General features: G+C 41.6%; 1 protein-coding gene across 3 annotated transcripts in view; it reads right to left on the bottom strand.

Moving 5' to 3' along the window:
* Positions 1-17,101, bottom strand: part of LOC114668372 (ubiquitin-like modifier-activating enzyme 1) — a 310,112-nt gene that overhangs the window by 246,304 nt on the left and 46,707 nt on the right. For all 3 annotated transcript variants that reach the window (XM_028824087.2, XM_028824088.2, XM_028824089.2), the window contains exon 16: positions 8,759-8,823. In XM_028824087.2, the coding sequence (XP_028679920.2) occupies positions 8,759-8,823 (65 nt within the window). The remainder of the gene's footprint in view (positions 1-8,758; positions 8,824-17,101) is intronic.

Below are 17,101 nucleotides of genomic sequence, written 5' to 3'. Positions count from 1 at the left end.
CCTGGACGATGCCTCGGCTCATCGCAAGGTGAATACAAGCACACACATACACTCGCGTCATTTTAGTGGCACCAAATCCCCAAATCTGCATATCTTTGGAAGAAAACTGAAGCACACTGAGGAAACCCAGCAGGAAAACATGTAAACTCCAGGCAGGGAATATCAGCGACGTGACTCCCTGCAAGATAGCAGCGCTAACGCTCCGCCACTGTGTCACCCCCATGTGTGTAATTATTAACAGCATTCACTATTTAAACGAAATTACCGATTTATCTGTAAAATGTAATATACATACTTTAATGCTTTTCATCATGAAAGTGATATCAAGTATAAATCGAAGGATTCTAAATGTGCAGAGAGTTGGAATATCATACATTTAATGTGCGTGGAGTGACGATCTATTGCTGGCGATTTGCTGCTGTCAGTGAGAATTTTAAAACGTATCGTGTCATTGCGATCGGGAATATGCGACACTTGAATATAAAAGCACCATGAATACATCTGTATGTCAGCATTTTGCTTCACCACATCGAACCATTTATCAAATATCGAAGTGCGCACATCGATCCCGTAGGATCCGCAAAGCGGCTTTCTGTCACATGTAGATAGTAAACAGAGACTCTGACGTCACATTCCAACTTTTAGCACACTGCGCCCCCTGACTTTTTGCTGGTACTGCAACTCGCGCACGCGTCGCGTTAATTTCTGAGGACCTGTTCAGCGGACGCATCAAATGAATGCTCAGAACGCGTGGTGGCCATGATGCGGGCACGTACACGTTCTGAGCGTGAAGTATAAATGAGCCCTAAGATTACACAAATGTAGTCTATGGCTGAAAATCCCTGGAAAATTCCTGCAATGTGACAGAGCCTTTAGTTCTTGTTAATCAGACTTTGATTTCAGTATTTGCTCTGAGTTTCACAAAAGATAGGTGTGTCTGACACATTACAGGCTACGTTTCTTCTTCTGACCCGTGATGAATTGACGCCGAGGCCTGGCAATGTAGGCTAGCATGGTGGTGGAGCAGTTAGCACTGCTGCCATAAAGATTTCCCAGAACAGTCCCTTTCGATTTGGAGTTTTCAGGTTTTGTTCTCTAGATGTTCAGTTTCTCCTTTATAAGTCTCCGAGGTTATTTATCAATTCCAAACTGGCTCAGGATGAGTAATTGTGTGTGTGTGTGTGTGTGTGTGTGTGTGTGTGTGTGTGTGTGTGTGATGTTTGCCCAGCAACAGATGGCCACTCCGTCCAGAGCTGTGCCCGATGCTGCTAGGATGGGCTTTGGCTGCCTGGGATCCTGAAATGGATGGAGGTTTAGATTTTAAAATAACAAAAAGGGTCGCTCATGGGACAAATCAAAGACAGCTGGCATTTCCAAAATATAAGATAAGCGACATTTGTTTTTTCTTTTAATACCTGAAAGTGCTTGAATTAGTGAAGCTTTACTTTCAGTAACAAGCTCAAAACGTTGGAATTCTGTCTCCAAAGCTCACGCTGGGTGTTGAGCCAGCTTGGACTTTTTGAACAAACACTTTATAAACAGAAAGACTTTTCTTTAAACAGTGCAGGGAAAGTAAAATGAAATGAGTTTCAGATGTTTACACTCGGGGCCTAAACAGGAAGCAGGCCAGATTTGCCTGTCATCTGGTTAGTAACATATGACTGATCTTCAACCATCCAGCCTTACTGGGCCCAAAGAAAAAAAAATCTCCTTCATCTGCAACAAATTGAATCTTTCTTTGTTGTCTGCGGTCTTCCTCAGGTCTGCACGGACTTCAATTTCAAGCTGTTGAAACCTGGTAGGCTGACATCGACCATCTGCATGTTCGCAGGCAGGATATGCAGCAGGTAAACCGAGAGCTGCCGTCTGTCTCTCAGTAAAGTGGAAAGAGCAGCAATGAAAGATTTACTGGGCATAAAATGAATTGGGGGGCTGTCAGCTATCTCACAGTTCATGAGTCCAGGGTTCAAATCCCAGTCTGGTCAGTGTGTGTGTGTGTGTGTGTAGTTTGAATGGAGTACAAACTGTGCCATAAGACGGTGGAGGTCGCTTGGCGTCTATAGTGCCCAGTGAACTGGCACTGGTGTAGATGATGCCAACAAACTAAATAAACTGGTTCGGTTGTAGGAGTCTGGCTGGACTTACTGGAGGACGTGGGGGGGGGGACAAGCTGGTCACTCAGGGACCTGCTTACTGTTCTGCACAATGACTGTCCTCCTGAATGAGGTCTTGGCTAAATGGAGGACCACCTTCAGTAACAGCCTGAGACAACTGTGTTGGGGTTGTTTCTACCCTCGGCCATCGGGCTCTGTAATGAATCACCCTTCTGCTGAGGTGGTCTGTTACATGTGTGCTGAATGGTACTGAGCTGGTGTGGCAGACATCTTAACAGACAAAGACGCTACGTGCCAATGAATGACAATCTGTACTGTGAATTCGTAACTAATAAATATGTGCAGTTTTAATCACTTTACACTTTGTAAATACCTAAGCAATGTTCCTTTACCTATTGGTCATTCTTGTTATGCTTATATGCACATTGTTACAGTAGAATATGATATTTCTTGTTATTTGTACATATATTTGAGCTTTTTATGTCTGCTACTACAACACTGCAACTTCCTTCAGGATTAACACAGTCTGTGTCTGCCTGTCTGTCTGTCAGCAATTTAGTGCCCTGCCATTCCAATCTATCTGTCTATTATGTAGTGTCATTCATGTTCATCTATCTATCTATCTATCTATCTATCTATCTATCTATCTATCTATCTATCTTATAGTTATATAGTGCCTTTCATATCTATCTATCTATCTATCTATCTAATATAGTGCCTTTCATATCTATCTATCTATCTATCTATCTATCTATCTATCTATCTATCTATCTATCTATCTATCTATCTATCTATCTATCTATCTATCTATCTATCTAATATAGTGCCTTTCATATCTATCTATCTATCTAATATAGTGCCTTTCATATCTATCTATCTATCCCATATAGTGCCTTTCCTATCTATCTATCTATTATATAGTTATATAGTGCCTTTCATATCTATCTATCTAATATAGTGCCTTTCATATCTATCTATCTATCTATCTATCTATCTATCTATCTATCTATCTATCTATCTATCTATCTATCTATTTGATCCTGCCTACTATACTAAAATCTATCTATCTATCTATCTATCTATCTATCTATCTATCTATCTATCTATCTATCTATCTATCTATTTGATCCTGCCTACTATACTAATCTATCTATCTATCTATCTATCTATCTATCTATCTATCTATCTATCTATCTATCTATCTATCTATCTATCTATCTATCTATCTATCTATCTATCTATCTATCTATCTATCTATCTATCTATCTATCTATCTATCTAATGCTTTCACATCTGTCGTTTGATCCATTTATTATACACTACTAAAACAAATTAAAGGGAAACTTAATCATCGCAGTCTAACACCAAGTCAATGACGCTTCAGGGACATCAACCTGTCCATTTAGGAAGCAGACGTGACTGTGAATCAACTTCCAGGTGATCTGGAGAGGCCAACAGCAAGACAACCCCCAAAAAGGGAATGGTGGCCACAGACAGTTGCTCTCCTCTTACCCTTCCTGACTGGTTCCTCTCTAGTTTTGTGTTTTGCCAGTGTCCTTGTCACTACTTGGTAGCATGAGGCAGTACCTACAGCCAATTCAGGTTACACAGGCAGTCCAGCTCCTACAGGATAGCCCACCCATACGTGCTGTCACAAGAGGCTTTGCTGTGCCTCCCAGTACACTCTCAAGAGCACTGAGGAGATGCCAGAAGATGGGCCGTTACATGAGGAGAGCTGGGAGACACACAATTCCAGTCAATGGCATCAATGCCTTTGTCATCCAGGAACTGCCTACACACTCTGGCCTTAACTTTTTTGAGCAGTTGATTTTGCTTTTCACATCTGTCTGTTATAGAATATCTTCTATAGCCATCTAGCTACCTATTGATCTATCCATCTGTTATATACTGGCCATCATGTCTGTCTACTGATCTCATTATTATTTATTTAGTCTATCTATCTATCTAATCCTGCCTACTATAATACAAATTAATATCTATCTATCTATCTATCTATCTATCTATCTATCTATCTATCTATCTATCTATCTATCTATCTATCTATCTATCTATCTATCTATCTATCTATCTATCTATCTATCTATCTATCTTCATTTTCATCTGTCTATCTCATAGGAATCAGACAATGAGGGAGAAAGTGAAGTCTAGGCTTGGTAATTTTGCAACCCAGACTAAATCTGAAAGTAGGAACCAAGGGGTTTGCCTGGATTGTGATTTAAGTCTTAAAACTCATATACAACATGGTACTTAGACTGCCGTTTTTAATTTTAGAAGCATAGCAAAGTTAAAATCTTTTCTTTCACTGGAAAGCTGATGTTATGCTTTTATTACAAATTGTCTTGATTACTGTAACTCCCTTTTTGCTGGCTTGCCTAAAAAGACCATTAATAAACCACAGATTTTTCAAAATGTAGCAGCCAGGACAATGACAAGAACAAAAAAAAAAACAAAACAGATCAGGTTACACTACTTTTGTACAACCTTCATTGGCTGCCAGTGTCTTGTAGAAGAGATTTTAAATTTCTTTAACACAGTCGTAAAGCACTTGATGGCCTAACACCATCATGCATTATTGAACTCCTGACTTTTTACGCTCCCATGAGAACACTGAGATCTGGTAATTCTAAGATTCTTTATATAGGAAAATATAGTGGAGAGTCAGCACTCGGCTATTATGCCCCAAAACCTACCAGATGAAATTAGAGAAGTTGAGTCACTTACTACCTTTGAAAGATTATTAAAGACCTATGTTTAACTTTCCAAATTTTAAATGAATCTTTTTCTTTATTTTTATTTTATTTCACCTTTTGTTCCATTTATTCTTTGCGTTTTATGATTCTTCAGTTTTATATCTCGTGGTTGATTTCTTATTTATCCTGTAAAGCACTTTGAGCTGCATTTCATGTATGAAGTGTGTTATATAAATAAAGTTGTTTGTTCTATCTATCCTGCCAACTATACTAAAATTACTATTATCTATCCATCTATTCTATATTGCATTTTCCTGTCTATTATATTGTGCCTTTTCTAGCTTCGTGTGGATTTTCTTGTGGTTATTTCAGCTTTCTTCCCACAACCTAAAGATGTGCAGTTTCTTTTTTCTGACCCTCAAGTGCCAAGTGAGTAGCCTGCCCAGCTGTTTTGTGGCGGATTGTCCTCAAGACCCCTAACTGGATTAAGAAGGTTTGACTGATCTATCTTCATTTTCATCTGTCTGTCTCATAGGAATCAGACAATGAGGGAGAAAGTGAAGTCTAGGCTTGGTAATTTTGCAACCCAGACTAAATCTGAAAGTAGGAACCAAGGGGTTTGCCTGGATTGTGATTTCAGTGTTAAAACTCATATACAACATGGTACTTAGACTGCCGTGTTTAATTTTAGAAGCATAGCAAAGTTACAATCTTTTCTTTCACTGGAAAGTTGGGTAAAATGTAAATCTAATTATACATATAACACATAAAGTCCAGAAGAACAATTCAATTCCAAATAAAGCAGAAAACTATTTGCACAATCCCAATAAAAGGTTGTGTTAAATTTTTAAAGCCATATTTGGTCAAAGAAGGCAAAAGCAGAATAGGCCGCCTTTATAAAGCATTTCTTAGGGCAAACAGACAGCACCAGGAAAATGTAATAAATTTTGTCATCTTGTGGGACTCCTGCCCAATAAAGTTATCTGGAAGCGTCTGCAGGATAATGTGGGCTAATCCCTCAGATCAGGCTGCACTGCTGTCATTTCTTCAATGTGTTTCATTTCTTCTCCTTTTTTAATTTTGTGCTGGTTGGGGGACTTGCTGTGTTTAATCTTTGTGAGATTTATTAAGTTTATGAAAACAATTACAACCTGCACCTCTAATTGTACGCCTGAAATGAATGAAAGAGAGACTCGTTATAGATACCTATTAATCCAGCAGGAAATGGAAGTTTACATAAAACTAAATTTTGTGCAGCGCTCAAGGACAGAAAACATTTGTATCTCAATGAGACAAAACAGAAATGATTTGGCTGAGCTTTTGACATTTTTTTCAAATGGTTACACTGAATGACCTCTCTAACAAATTAGAATTTGGGTTTTAGGGGACTTGCTATAGTGCAACTTTTAGTCATGTATGATAGATAGATAGATAGATAGATAGATAGATAGATAGATAGATAGATAGATAGATAGATAGATAGATAGATAGATAGATAGATAGATAGATAGATAGATAGATAGATAGATAGATAGATAGATAGATAGAATACTAATGACATATAGACATAGCTAAAAAAATTGGTACCTTTACACTTAAATAATGTCACAGCTTAAGGACCACCCTCAGCCTATATATGGGGGGTGGACCCAAAATGTCATGGAATCTGTCAATAGCACAGGAGTAGGTGAAGTTCTCGAATGTGTCACTAGACATCGTATGTCTGCAAGCCTAGAGAATCAGTCCAGTGAGTGGCATCGTGTTGAGTTGATCGGGTGCGTATTTCTGCCATTTATTCTACAATCTCACAGGAGATGTAGGCATTTTATTTTACTCTTAGTCATCAGAACAGATTTTGACAATGATGATTGCATTTTACAACATTGACAGAGTTTTCAATAAAGAGTTGGCATTCTTTGACAGTGTCATGTTTAATGTCCTACTGGCGATGTCTGTCAATGGAGATGGTATGAGTTTTCAGACCCCTTATTACTTTGCAAGATGCTGAAAAATGACTTGATGCTTTTGTTTTTAGTTGACTAGATTACTGTGATGCACTCCTCTCAGGACCACCCAAAAAAGACATCAATCGATTACAACGAGTGCAGAATGCAGCTGCCGGAATCTTAACTAGGAAAAGAAAATCCAATTGCATCACACCAGTCTTAGCGTCACTACACTGGTTACCTGTGCCATTTAGAATTGACTTTAAAATTCTGCTTATGGTTTACAAAGCCTTAAATAATCTGCTCCATTCCTGTATTTCAGAATGTCTTTCACCTTACACTCCATATCATAACCTTAGATCTTCAAATGAGTGTCTGCTTAGATTTCCAAGAGCTAAACTTAAAAAAAGTGGTGAGGCGGCCTTCTGCTGTTATGAACCTAAAATCTGGAATAGCTGACCGATAGAAATTCTCCAGGCATAACAGTGGAGCACTTTAAAAAAACTGCTAAAAACTTGTTATTTTAACTCTTTGAGGGCTGAATATTTTTTCCAAAAAGCAATGGATTCACTCAGAAGTGAACATAAAACGTCCGTTGCTGCATGCTGTGGCTGTCAGTTTGTCAAGAATGTGCGGTTTGCTTGCTGCCAGGCTCTCTTTGCGTGGCTGGGACACGGTTGCAGTGCATTACAATCTGGTTTCTACCTCTTATCATTGTTAAGTGGCAATCCTCCCTGGCGAACATTGTCAGTACCATGACTAGCTGGGGACCAATCAGCTGAAGCTGGAACCTTCGATCACTTGTATCAGAAACTTGAGTCCGACAAGTCATAGTCCCGTTTCAGAGATAATAGGCGACAACATCGTCCATGGAGTATTTTGCTTTACACATTCACTTTGATCTCTCGCCAGATGTCAGTGCCATTTTTGCCGTTGTGTGCGCCTTGCTACTCATGAGAGTGCAGGGAATCTCAGTCAAACCACTGAATCTAACTTTCCTTCTAGCAACGAGAGTCCAAATAAAATGTAACGGTGGGTTTTGTCACAGTTTACAGTTGATTACCATCGTCAACTCCTCCTTTTGACAAAAGTCAACATCAGCCCTGAAAGAGTTAATATGAATTTCTCAGAGCTTCATTTTAGTGTAACCTTGATATTCTGTATATGCATTATTTAATTATCTTTCTTTTTTACAGATCTCTTCAATCCATACTAAGCCTTACTTTCTCAGATGTTTTTTTTCCGGTTTTCTGTCCTGGTGATCTGCGCCACCTCCACCTGATCAAAGCTCCATGCAGTCCCTCCATTGATGGATTGAAGACCAGAGGTCCACATGACCATCATCATTTAATTCTTCCATGTGAAACCTGAAAACCCTGATAACTGATTGACATCATTTATGGTAGGTAGAATGCCCACTGGGGGCTGGGTGGTCTCATGGTCTCAAAACCCCTGCAGATTTTTTTTTCTTTTTTCTCCAGCCGTCTGGAGTTTTTGTTTTTTCTGTCTTCTCTGGCCATCGGACTTTACTTTATACTTTGTTAATTAGTATTGCCTAATTTTATTTTTAATTTTTTTCTTTTTTCTTTCTTCATCTTGTAAAGATGATTTCATCTGTATGAAAACAAGCTGTAGAAACAAATGTAGTGGTTGTTGTGTTTGTTATTACGCACCTGTGGGTGCAGCAGAAACACCTCAAGTCAAATTGTGCGAAAACCACATGTGCCAATATCGGTGCATCTTACACTAACCCAGGGATGTCATGTGATGAAAACATGTAAATCCTGAATTACTGCGGAACAGAGGCCATTACTAATAAGAAATTCCAAAGGAGCAGCGACTCAAACGTGCCTAGAGCTACACTGATCTTCACTGCCAGCAATGGAATCCACCAAATCATAAAAAAGCTAAACACTGGGAGCTTTACCATCAAAGTATTCTTTACAAGGAACAAGGAGAAATCAGGGGCTTGAAATGGTAAACTTACTGAAAGTATCGACTGACGTTTTCTGCCGATGTTTTGAAGAGCTGTTCAAAGATGTCTCTGGCCCACTGAAAAACATAAATGAAGGTCATCTTTTAAGTATATAAGCATAAAAAAAGGAGGTTATATTGCCACAACAGCATAACAGGTCCATAATCAATTTCAAGAATCCTACTAACGGAAGAGAAAACGTACACCTAACTTTCCTTTAGGACACCCCCTAGCAGCCCCAGGTGTCCCTGCAGCTCCCAACTACTCTCAAGTCATTTCTAGCCATGACAGCTGACACCAATGTGCCTGCCACTTACCACACAAGAGGCCCTCCAGTGGCCATCTAGGAGATGACCGCTCCATCCCCTCATCCTCCCCACCATTGACCTTCCATTAGTTTAGCAATCCTGTGTGGAGATGATTTGGCTACACTGGGCAAACCATCCAAGTAACCCCCCCTAAAAACCCCCAACAGTCAGTACATCTTTATGGTGATCAGTTTACAACTGGACTTAAAAAATAGCTGGAAGCCCAGAATGATTATCTGTAAAGTAGACCTGACAGTAAATGGCGACAAAACTTGAGATGTGAAGCTAACTCGGGTCTACTGAAATAAATGTAAGGGGTACGTCACAAAAAAAATAATAAAGAGGTCCTTACTTAATATCCATCCTGTTATTTACATTATCAATCAACTTCTGCCAATAGGTGGTAACAAGAGCTGGAGCAAAAACTTGGAGCACTGAGTGACTGACAGACAGACAGACAAATAGATATGAAAAGGCACTATATGATAGATAGATAGATAGATAGATAGATAGATAGATAGATAGATAGATAGATATGAAAGGTGCTATATAATAGACAGACAGACAGATATGAAAAGGCATTATAAAATAAATAGGCTGAGAGATATGAAAGGCGCTATATGATAGACACTATAAGATAGATAGATAGATAGATAGATAGATAGATAGATAGATAGATAGATAGATAGATAGATAGATATGAAAGGTGCTATATAATAGATAGACAGACAGATAGAAAGGTATTTGTCCCCAAGGGGTAATTTTATAAAAGCTCTTTAAATAAATAAATAGACCGATTAATACATGCACATGCACGGACACACACACCAGAACAAAACAAACAAAACATAACATTTAATTGAAGACAGCATCTGCGGAGCCCACTCGGTCACTGGCGCACTCTCCATGTATGGCCAGCTCCAAGTCTATTATTGCTTTTTGATGCAAAGGGAATGGTCAGCTACCAACATTAGCTAAACTAAAGAACTGCTTGTTGACCTTTCCCTACCAAAGAGCCTCTTTGTCCCGTCGCTGTTCAGGGAGTGGATGCAGTGGTGGTGCACTGCTACAAGTACTTGGAGGTCCACGCCAATGACAGGTTGAACTGGTCTCAGAGCACAGGGAAACGATCGAAGAAAGGGCAGAGCAGATTTTTGTTCATAGGAGACTGTGATTCTTTAATTTGGGTTGTGACATCCTCGACATCTTCTGCAAATCTGTGATGGCCATTGTGGTGTGGTGGGCCGGTAACATTACTTTAAGAACCCCCCCAAGCCCCCCCCCCGAATGAACAAGTTAATTTAAAGGTAGGCTCAGTTACAGGACACACCCTGAACCCCCTGGAGGTAGGAGTGGAGGAGACAGTGAAGACAAAACCATTGTGAGCAATGCTGCACATCCCCTCTGTGACACACCGACCCTGAGGACTGTCAGCATTAAGTTTGCCAAATAACGTGTCTGGGGCGATACGCTTTCACAATGCCTCACTGTAACTGTCTCTTTTTATCTTTAGTCAAGTAATTCTGGTGAGTATTTGAGGAGGTTGTTGTTGTTTGTTATAATTGTGTATTTATTTACTGAGCTTCTGTAAAAAGTTCAATTTCACTTTTGTGACAAATCTGTCTATTATAGTGCCTTTCCTATCTATCTATCTTTACAGTATAAAGGCTTGGGTGATGGTAATTCTCCGCCGAGACAGGAGATGGCGCTGTATAATAACATTTTCTCTTCTCCACCCTCTTCAGAAAGGAAGACTGACACCTTTCCGCCTCTAATGTCACTTCCACCTCATACTGACACCTTTCCGCCTCTTCCTCCCACAATGCCTTGAAAGCAGGAAGAACCACCATCTTGGACAGTCAATCCAGGACAATAGTCCGAGGAAGACTCAGATTTATACATTTACATGTTTTTTTTTTGAGCCTTTTCAATTATGTGGGGTTGGCCACAAGGTGCCCCAAACTTCTAACTTTGTTTGTTTAATCTTCATAGCATTTATTATTGTGCCTTTCCTATCTATGTATCTTTTATATCGTGTCTTTCATATCTATCTATCTGTTGACTGCTGGATGCGGCAGAGCGGCTGCTTTTCAACACGAACCCTGGAGTAGATCCAGTGCCGGAGGATTGCCACCTGGAAGCACTTCCAGGTCCAGTGGAAGCTCTCTGTAGCAGGGCAGCCTGCCGCCAGCAGCTCCTCCTAGTGGCACTTGAGTACCTCAACAGGGTTGCCCAGCAAAACTACAACTCCCATGCAGCCCTGCAGGTGTTCAAGAGGCAGTCATACAAGAGGGACGCTGCCACCTGCTGTACTGAGGGAGGAACACAAAGCCGTGGGAGGCAGTTGCCCTCTGGTCTTCCTTCACGATGGCCTACTGTCTGGGAACGGTACCATTAAGTCACCTGATTGGGATGCCCAGCCGTCCATATCAATCCTTTATCATGGCTTCCTTGCTGGGTAAGGAACCAACCACTGCAATCAGGGTGCCAGTCAACCCGTGCCTTCTGTGACATTTCTTGAAAAGCGGTTAGACGATGCCATAATCGAATGTGACACACAGTAATATGTACAAAGCAGGATAATTGGAACAATCTAGATGAGAACAGGCCACTCAGCCCACCATGGGGTTTGCATATTGATGTTAGGGGGATAGCAGAGTTCTTTATTTTTAAAAAATTTGCCAAAATCTCTATAATCCAGTTTCTACTTTGTCATTCTGGGGTATTGACTGTTTCTTGATTTAAGAAAGAAATAAATGTAAATAATTTAGCCCACAGACCCCCGTGACCCTGGAGTTAGGATAATGGATGGATGGATAATTTAGCCCAAGGCTCCAACATAATAAAATGTGAAAAAAGGTGACAGGGACAGAGTACTTGCTGAAGGTCCTGCAACAAGACATGAATGGAGTCCCATCCTCACTTAGTGCTTCCCCTGTTCAAATTCTGTACTCCTCGTGATCTGCTCCTGTATATCTGATGAGAATGAAGAGCAGGACTACTCAGTAATAAACCGGCAAAATGGCCAATTATTAAAAACTATACTTTCTCAAAACCGTATAAATCTGAGGGTCAAACTGAAGACTATCTGAAATGAAAATGAGAAACGTCTGTTATGAAGGAAACAAGGAAACTGAAAAGAAAAAAAATATTCCATTTACTTCTTAGGCCTCTTGGAATAAACTGATCTTCACTCCAGTCGTTGCCAAAAATATGACAAGACACCAACCACAGCTTGATGAGAAAAGATAATAAAAGAGAGAAAAATAGAAGGCCTTCCAGGGAGTGGAGAGGAAGTAGATAGAGGAGCAAAACAGTGCCAAACAAAATGTTTGGAGCCGTTAATTAAAAAAAAAATAATAATAATATCTAATACAGCCTTGTGTAGGATCCAGAGCAACATTTTCCAAATCCACTACCTCTCCTGACCTGGCGTCTCTCCCTCTTGGGCCTCCTAATGCTGTAGTGGCCTTCAGCCATCAGGGCGCTTGTTCTTCTTGCTGTCTTTCAGATTGTAATGGGCGCTGAAAACACAAATGCTGACCCATCTGTTCGGACCACTGTCTAATCGTGTTTCTTTATTACACTGTATAGGGTTATCTTTTTCTTCATATTGTAGCAGTGCTACTATAAGTTAAAACTGCATTTCCCAGCAGTCCCTGCAGAGGCTCTGATTGGTCTTCTGTCCGGGGTGCAGGGACTTTTGGGGTTGATTAACCGTACTTAGTCGTTGTGTCCTGGATTGTTTCGTTGTTGGGGTCTGGATCGTCTTCGGTCTACCTGTGTGCTGAGGACTGATAGTGGATTCATGGCCTTCCAGCAAGAAAAGGAGCGCTCCTGAACCATCCACCCGACGTCACCATTTTCAGGGACTACCGGTAGGACTGGCTTTTCATTCCCTTTCAACGTACAGATCTCTCGACTTATTATCTTCATCATTTCGTTACATCCAGTGCTATTTTCCACGTACTTTGCTGTGGGGGGTTGTTTGTGTTTATGTGTTTAATGTAATATCGTCATAGGGGTACAGGGGTGGTATTGTTTTCATTTATTTCATTTAATTTCATTATATTCTTTAATTGTTGTTTCATTCCAGTGTGCATTTTTTGTCCCTGTTTGTAAGTGTGTGCGGGTCGGGCCAAGGCTGGGAGCGTCCCTGGGATCTCCGCTATAAAAATTAATAAATCACCGTCTTCTTGATGGTGTGAATCTTAGCGGCACCGGACCGCTTCAATATGAAGATATTTCCTTCCTATTTCTTTTCCGAGCCCATGTTGAGAGGGAGACATGTGTCTCTCTTGTTGAGAGGGAGAATGTGACCCACTTCCGGGTCCAGTGGATCAGCCAGCAGCTCCTTCTAGTGGCACCCGAGAACCCCAACAGGGTTGCCCAACAAAACTACAACTCCCATGCAGCCTTGCAAATGGTAGTCATACAAGAGGGACGCTGCCACCTGGTGTACTGGGGGAACATGAAGCTGTGGGAGGCAGTCGCCCTCTGTCCTCTCCTCATGATGGTCTCCTGGTCCAGGAACGGTACCACTAACCCGCCTGATTGGGATGCCCAGCTGTCCATATCATTTCTTTATTATGGCTTCCTGGCTGGGTAAGGAACCAGTCACTGGAGCCAGGATGCCAGTCACCCTGTGCCTTCTATGACACATGACATTGCTTGAAAAGCGGTTAGATGCTCACACACACACACACACACACACACACACACATCTGCACTTACTCACGCTTGGCCAATTTATGCCAGCGTCAATTCCAGCCTTGCACTCAGTGCTCCTGGGATGGGCTCCTTGCCCTGCAACCCTAAATTGCATCACGGAAGTTCTAAAAATGGATGAATGGATGGACGGGCTACCCTGCACGCCTTTGCAATAGTGGCAGAGAACGAAGAACCCAGAGAAAAATGAACAGATGTTAGGAGACTGGCCGGCTGACCGTTATGTTTGTCACTAGCTGAAATACCCAGTGTTGCCCGGGAGGAAAATAAAGTTTTTTTTTAATTGTTTGGGAAAAATATAATTTAAAAAAAAACACAACTTTAAAAATAAAAATAAATTAACAAACAACGAAGACTCACTAATGTGCATGTCTTGCGGTCTTGTAAGTATGTTATCATCCAGTTGGCGCTCATAACCGGCCAACTCTATTTAATTTCAAAAGCAACAGGTGGGCGTGAGGTGGTGGCGCTCAGACATACAGAATGCTGGCAGTCACTTCCAGTTTGCCCTCTGGTGGTCGTTCGGAGTGTCAACTGGATGATCACATGCCTACAAGACCGCAAGATCACCCCCCCCCCCACCCTACCCAGAAGGGGGTGAATTAGGGTTGATTTCATCCTACCGTATTTTCAGTCAGCCAATGAGAAGCGTGTGTACCAAGTTTCATGAGAATGGCTCCAGCCGTTCGGAAGTGATGCTGGAACATACACACATACACACACACACACACACACACACACACGCACACACGCACACACGCACACACGCACACACACTGGCTTTTATATATATAGATCTATGAACTGCGTCTTTAAAATGACGTGTAAATATGAAGGATTTGCAGGTCTTACGCTAAATATGTGATATAAAGAGAAATGCGTCTCCGCTAAGCCACCTCAGACCACTCCAAGGTGCCGTTTTGTTAGTGCGTCACACTAAAGAGATGAATACACACTTCACCGATGATCTAGAAGTGTTATGAAGACCTAAAGCTGCCCTTTCTAGTGTCTTGTTGTATTAGTAATAAATGACTATACTTAAACTAAAGTGGATACCAGCCAACTCTATTTAATTTCAAAAGCAACAGGCAGGCGTGCGGTGGTGGCGCTCAGACATACAGAATGCTGGCAGTCACCTCCAGTTCGCCCTCTGGTGGTTGTTCCGAGTGTCAACTGGATGATCACATGCATACAAGACCACAAGATCACCCCCCGCCCAGAAGGGGGTGGGTTACGGCTGATTTCACCCTACAGTATTTTAAGTCAACCAATGAGAAGCGTGTGTACCAAGTTTCATGAAAATGGCTCCAGCCGTTCGGAAGTGATGCTGGAACAATCATACATACACACACATACATACATTGACATATAGATCTACTGTATGTACTGCATCTTTAAAATGATGTGTAAATATGAAGGATTTGCAGGTCTTATGCTAAATATGTGATATAAAGAGAAATGCGTCTCCGCTAAGCCATCTCAGACCACTCCAAGGTGACGTTTTGTTAGTGCGTCACACTAAAGAGATGAATACACACTTCACCGATGATCTAGAAGTGTTATGAAGACCCAAAGCTGCCCTTTCTAGAGTCTTGTTGCATTAGTAATAAATGACTATATTTAAACTAAAGTGGATACCAGCAACTCAGATTCGGTGGGCACTGCCTCAGGAAGCCAGCAACTGAGCTTATTAACCTGTCTGTTCTTTACGGGCCTCCTGACAACAACAGAAAGAGAAGCAGAGGCGCACCACGCTTGTCATACAACATCTACGTCGACAGATGAGTAAATCGTGATGTGCCACCAGTGGGAGTTGGCAGGCAATCGAGAAAAGTGGGGAACGACTGTTAACATCTGCAAACCCACAGTATCTGCAGTCGAGTCGCGGTGATGATGACTGTGTGAGGTGAACACACGGTGACCTGCAAAGAGGCGACCAGAGGCATAACTGAAGCAAAACACACATTTTTAATATCTAAATTATGATTATTAATGCCAGGATTGATCTATTTAACTCTTTGAGGGCGAATGTTGACTTTTGTCAAAAGGAGGGGTTGAGGGTGGTAATCAACTGTAAACGATGACAAAACCCACCATTACTCTTTAGTTTGACTCTCTCTGCTAGAGGGACAGTTAGCTTGGTTGGTATGACTGAGATTCCCTGTGCCCAGGTGAGTAGTGAAGCGCAAACAAAGGCAAAAATGGTATCGTCATCTGGCGAGAGATCGAAGCGAAACTGCTCAGTGGATGACATTTTGTGTATTATCACTGAATTGTTGGACTCCGATTTTTGATGCAAGTGATCTGGAGATCAAGATCAAAACCAAAAGTGAGGTACCCGCGTCAGCTGATCGGTGGTGCTGAACACATTCATGTAGCTGATGCACCTATGGCAATGTTCGCCCCTGTGAACCGTCACTTACAATGACAAGAGGTAAACACCAGATTGCATTGCACTGCCACCAAAGCCTCCCGCCATGCTAAGACAGCATGGCAACCAGCCTGCCACTCATCCCTGCCAGCCATCATGCTGCCTGTGAGTGGCTCGAGCCACGAGAGACAGCAAACTGGCGGCCACAGCACACAGCAACAGACATTTTGTGTTGATTTACATGTGACACTGTTGCTTTGTGCGCTTTTCAGAAAACTGCATTTTTTGGAACAAATATTCAGCCCTCAAAGAGTTAAACGACACAGTTAACAGCGGTGCTATTACATGAGGAGCGTCGTGCAGCCATACCCACTGTAGTGGTCATGCATTCAGTCATAACAAGGTCATCTTTCATCCCCACCTTCAGGACAGACGTACACACGTATGTAAAGAATGGCTAAGTCTATGCCGTGTGGAGCAGAAGCGCCCGACAAGATCAAGTTGCGCAACACAAACCAGGACGGCCACGTTAGCACATATCTTCAGTCTGGAAGGGATTCCTCTCCGTTCTCAGGGAGGACATGTTTCATACAGGGCAACAGATGGACGGCAGCTGGACTTCATTTCCTGCAGAGGCCCTGCATTCTAACAGGCATGGGAACTCTTAGAGGTCTGGGACCCTGACGCCACACGGCAGCACACGGGGCAGGCCAGCTGGGGGGGGGCTTGGAAATGATTTTAGAGCACTAGCAGAGGTGACGGATTCTCTCAGATTCATCAGTGTTCACATTATATGGTTCCTTTCACTGCAAGCATTATAAGAAGCCAACAAAAAATATATATATACAGTATATATTGATATTTTTACAAGTAATTGCATGCCAAAGGAAAAAGAAACATTCAATTAGAAATATTACAATGAATTTGTATGTGGTAATGAGATATGAG

Source organism: Erpetoichthys calabaricus, chromosome 18, assembly GCF_900747795.2.
Source record: "Erpetoichthys calabaricus chromosome 18, fErpCal1.3, whole genome shotgun sequence".
In the NCBI taxonomy this organism is placed as follows: Eukaryota; Metazoa; Chordata; class Cladistia; order Polypteriformes; family Polypteridae; genus Erpetoichthys; species Erpetoichthys calabaricus.
Note: the sequence above shows the minus strand (reverse complement) of the source record. Positions and strands in the feature narration are given on the sequence as shown.